Genomic DNA, 4503 nt, shown 5'->3' with positions numbered 1-4503 from the left:
GGCACCCGGGCGTCCGGGCCTAGCCAGGGGCTCGGTGTCGCCCGGATGCCATCGCGCTCATAGACCTGGGAAGGGGCCCCGGGGTCCGGGTCCCACCCACCCTTCACCCATTGGCTCCCAGCAGGGACCCGCAACGTGATTGATGCCTGCGTGGACCACGGGGTGCCTGTCCTGGTCTACACCAGCAGCATGGAGGTGGTGGGGCCCAACCCCCCTGGGGATCCCTTCTACCGGTACGGCATCTGGGCTCCTAACACCCCTGGGCTCGCCCCCCCCCAGCGAACCCAGGCCTCCAGGCTCCCAGAGTCCTCTGCTCCCACCACCCCAGGGGACTCAGGTGTCCAGGCTCCCAAACCCCCTACTCGCATCCCCACCACCCCATAGAACCCAGGGCTCCAGGCCCCTAACACCCCTGGTCTCACCTGCGGCCCCTACCCCAGAGAGCCCAGGCCTCTGGCCTCCCATAACCCCCTGCTCCCAGGCATGGGGCTCCCAAGGGCTTTCCTCGGGATTCCCCACCCATCTCCATAGCAACCCAGAAACAAACAGTGAGGCTGTCCCTCCACCCCTCTCCTCCTTTTAAAGGGACCACATCCGGGATTCCTGGGTTCTCTGAGGACCCCCTGTTGAGGATCCAGGGAAGCCCCGCCCCCCCTTACCGCCGGCCTATAGGAAGGCTGGAGTGGAGCAGGAAGCCAGAGAAATATGGTAGCCACCATGTGCCGTGTGCTGCCCCTCGCTCGGCTACCGTATGTCCCCGTGTAACATGCCATCACCCTGGGTGCTACCATATTTCCCCATGGAGCACGCTCCTATGGCTGGCACTGCTGTATTTCCTCATATACCACAGCCTGTGCCCTCTGCTCGCTACCATATTTCCTTGTCTGTCCCTCACTTGCACTTCCAGAGGCTACCGTATTTCTTTGTGTACGACGCACTATCACCTATGAGGGCCACCATATTTCCTTGTGTCACACGCTATCACTTCCAGAGGCTACCGTATTTCTTTGGGTGACACACGCTGTCACGTGTGAGGGCTACCATATTTCCTGGTGTCACACACTATCAGTTCCAGAGGCTACCGTATTGCCTTGCACGGTCACCTGTGGGGGCTACGATGTTTCATTGTGTATCATGCTAGTTATCCCCTTCACTCGCTACCATGTTTCCTTGTGTCTAACACACAATTACCTGCAGTTGCTACTGCATTTCCTCTGGGGCTGCCATATTTCCTCATGTAGCGCACACCGGAGCACTTCCAGGGTTGTTGCACACATCTTTCTTCATGTTTCTTCACATATCACATGCTACTGTAACTCCTTGTGTACCATATTCGCAACTGTGGTAGCTACTGTATTCCCTGATACCAACATGTCACCTCTACTGGCTACCGTATTTCCCCATGTATCACACGCTGGCCCCTCTGCTGCTACTGTATTTCCCCATGTACCTTGCGCTACCACGTGTGGTGCCTACCATATATCCTTCTGTACCACACATGGCCTCCTCTGGTGCCTACATATTTCCTCATGTGCTGCACATCACACTGGGATGAAGTGGGGATTCCTGGCTCCCTTTCAGCTGTCCTGAGTTGGGGCTGTGGCTAGGATGTGGGCCACCCCTTACTCCTGCCCTGACCCCACCCCTCCCCACAGGGGGAATGAGGACACCCCATATGAGGTGCACCATGACCACCCCTATCCGCTCAGCAAGGCGGAGGCCGAGCGCCTGGTCCTGGAAGCCAACGGCACGCGGGTGAGCATGGGACCCAGGTGGCCCGGGGGGAGGGTGGGGAGGCTGGGAGAATTTGGACCCAGGCATCCAGGGGCTGCGGGAGGGCTGGGACCCAGGGATCTGGAGCTGGGAGACCAAGGACCCAGGTGCCCGGTGCAGGGAGATCAGGGACCCAGGAGTCCAGGGCCTGGGCAAGCCAGTGCTCAGGTGTCCAGGACCTAAAGGGGGCCTGGGAGATCAAGGACCCAGGTGTCTGGGGGATGTGGGCGCCTGGGACACAGGCATCCAGGGCACGTGGGTGACTGAGACACGGGCGTCTGGGGCTGGTGCGAGTGCGAGACCCCGGCATCCGGCTGACGGGTGCACGGTGGTGGCAGGTGCGGGGCGGGCAGCTCCTGGCCACCTGCGCGCTGCGCCCGACGGGCATCTACGGCGAGGGGCACCCGCTGATGCGTGAGTTCCACGCCCGGGGCCTGCGCAGCGGCCGCCGCCTCTGGCGCCTCGTCTCCCCTGAGGTCGAGCACGGCCGCGTCTACGTGGGTAAGTGCGGGGCCCAGGCATGCAGGAGCAGGGAGGGCCGACCTAGCGGGCCGGGGGGTCCCAGGAGTCAAGGATGGGTCTTGCACATGTGTGTTGCACAACCATATTGCACGAGCATTCCTCAGACGAGCTGCTCATGTGTCTCACTTGACTGTTTCTCCCACATGCCTCGCACGAGTGTTTGTCATGGACACATTGCTCGAGCGTCTCGCATGAGGGCTTCTCCAGAGTGTCTCGCACGCATGAGTGTCGCCCTGGGCTCACATGAGTGTCTCGCACAACTGCTTCTCCTGAGTTTCTCACACACATCTTGCTCAGGTGTCTCGCACGAGTGCTTCCTCCATGTCTGACACACATGTTTCCTGGGTGTCTCGCATGGGTGTTTCTCACAAGTGCTTCCCCCATTTCTCACACCCCTCTTGCTTGAGTGGCTCACACAAGTGTGTCTCACAAGTGTCTAGTGTTTCTCATGAGTATCTTGCATGAGTGTTTCTCAGGGGTCTTGCAGGAGTGCCTCCGCGAGTGTCTCACAAGCATCTCGCATGACTTTCTCTTGAGCAGCTCACATGAGTGTTTCGCATGAGTCTTGCATAAATATGTCTCATGAGCATCTTGCTCGAGTGTGTCCTATGAGTCTTGCACAAGTGTCTCGCATGTGTGTGTCCCATAAGTGTCTTGCATGAATGTTTCCTGTGAGACTTCCACGAGCATCTCGCACGCACCTTGCATGAGTACTTCCTATGAGTCACACAACTGCTCCCCCCTGATTGGCCCCTTCCTCCCTCCCCTAGGCAACGCGGCATGGATGCACATCGTGGCGGCCCGGGCACTGTGGCATGTAGCAGTGGTGGAGCCGGAGGGGGCGGAGCTCATGGGGGCAGAGGTCAAGGGGGCAGGGCCTGCGGGGGAAGCCTACTACTGCTACGACGACTCGCCTTACGGCAGCTACGAGGACTTCAACGCAGGGCTGCTGGGCCCGGCGTGCGGGTTTCGCCTGGTGGGCACCGGGCCCCTGCTGCCCGCCTGGGTGCTGCGGGTGCTGGCCTGGGCCAACGCAGCGCTGGGCTGGGCACTGCGCGGCGCCTACCGCCCCATCCTCACGCCCTACACGCTGGCCGTGGCCTCCACCCCCTTCTCTGCGGCCACCGAAACGGCCCCTGCGCCGCCTCGACCGCAGCGCTGCCGCCACCCGGTAGTGGACCCCGGTGGGGAGGCCGGGGAGGGGGGCAAGGGGGAGCCGGGGGACCCAGATGTCCAGGTTGACACATGGACAGCGCCCCACACAAGGGGTGTGTTGTGGGGTCTGCATTCACGCTAATGACATGCAAATGAATGCAAATAAAAACTTGTATCCGCATAGTGTGGGGTGCGTGTGGCTGCTGCCCCTCACCCCGACCCGCAGCCCCCTCCCCTGCCCTAACTCACGGAAAGCTCGCAGCCCAATCTGGGGGGAAATCAAGGGTCACAGCTAGGTCACCTTGGGGTTACTATAGGTCAAATCCCTGCTAATTAGGTGAAAGGTAACAGCCAACATTTTGGGGAAACCAGCGGTTTCTATTGGTCAAATTTGGGGTTACTAGAGTGGTTCTGCTGCCTGCCACCTGGGGCTGGTCGTGACACTCGTACTTCTTACCACTCGGATTTCTCTGTAAAGAATGCCAAGGCAGGCGTTCGGCGTTTTCGCTCCAGGCTCCGACTGCGTGGCGCCGCCCCGGCCCGGCTGCACCGCATTTCACGGTGTGTCGGGCAATCCTGAGCACAGGAGGGCGACCCAGGCTGACCCGGACAGGCTCAGCGAGTGGCGGACGAGAACCGGGTGGTGTTCAACGCTGGAAAATGCAAGTTCTCCACCTGGGGAGGGAAAGGCCGCAGCAGGCAGGCAGTGCTGCGCTAGGGAGGAGGGGGCGCCCCAAGGGCCCGGGGCGAGGGACTCGTGCACGAGCGCTTCGGGCTGGACGGGAGGGAGAATGCCTTCCCTGCCCGAGCGCCGAGGTCCGGGGCAGCCTGCCGCCGGCGGCGGTGCGAGCACCCGCTGTGCGCGCCTTTGGAGGAATGTGGATGCCTCTCTCGCCGGGATCGCGTGACCCCAGCTGAGTTCCTGGCCCCGGGCCGGGGGCTGGACTCCATGAGCCTCCGGGCTCCCTTCCCGCCCTGGCTGTGGCGTGTCTGGGGAACCCGCTCTGCTTGGGTGCAAGGTCGCGGCCGCCCGCCCGTGCCCCCATCCACCCC

General features: G+C 61.7%; 1 protein-coding gene across 1 annotated transcript in view; it reads left to right on the top strand.

Moving 5' to 3' along the window:
* Positions 1 to 4030, top strand: part of HSD3B7 (hydroxy-delta-5-steroid dehydrogenase, 3 beta- and steroid delta-isomerase 7) — a 9787-nt gene extending 5757 nt beyond the window's left edge. Inside the window, exons 4-8 of the mRNA XM_025193946.1 lie at positions 64 to 233; positions 1656 to 1755; positions 2112 to 2274; positions 3066 to 3532; positions 3929 to 4030. Coding sequence (XP_025049731.1) covers positions 64 to 233; positions 1656 to 1755; positions 2112 to 2274; positions 3066 to 3532; positions 3929 to 4030 — 1002 coding nt within the window. The remainder of the gene's footprint in view (positions 1 to 63; positions 234 to 1655; positions 1756 to 2111; positions 2275 to 3065; positions 3533 to 3928) is intronic.
* The last annotated feature ends 473 nt before the right edge of the window (positions 4031 to 4503 follow it).

Source organism: Alligator sinensis, unplaced genomic scaffold (genome assembly GCF_000455745.1).
Source record: "Alligator sinensis unplaced genomic scaffold, ASM45574v1 scaffold1511_1, whole genome shotgun sequence".
Taxonomy (NCBI): Eukaryota; Metazoa; Chordata; order Crocodylia; family Alligatoridae; genus Alligator; species Alligator sinensis.
This window is presented reverse-complemented; position numbering and strand designations above follow the sequence as displayed.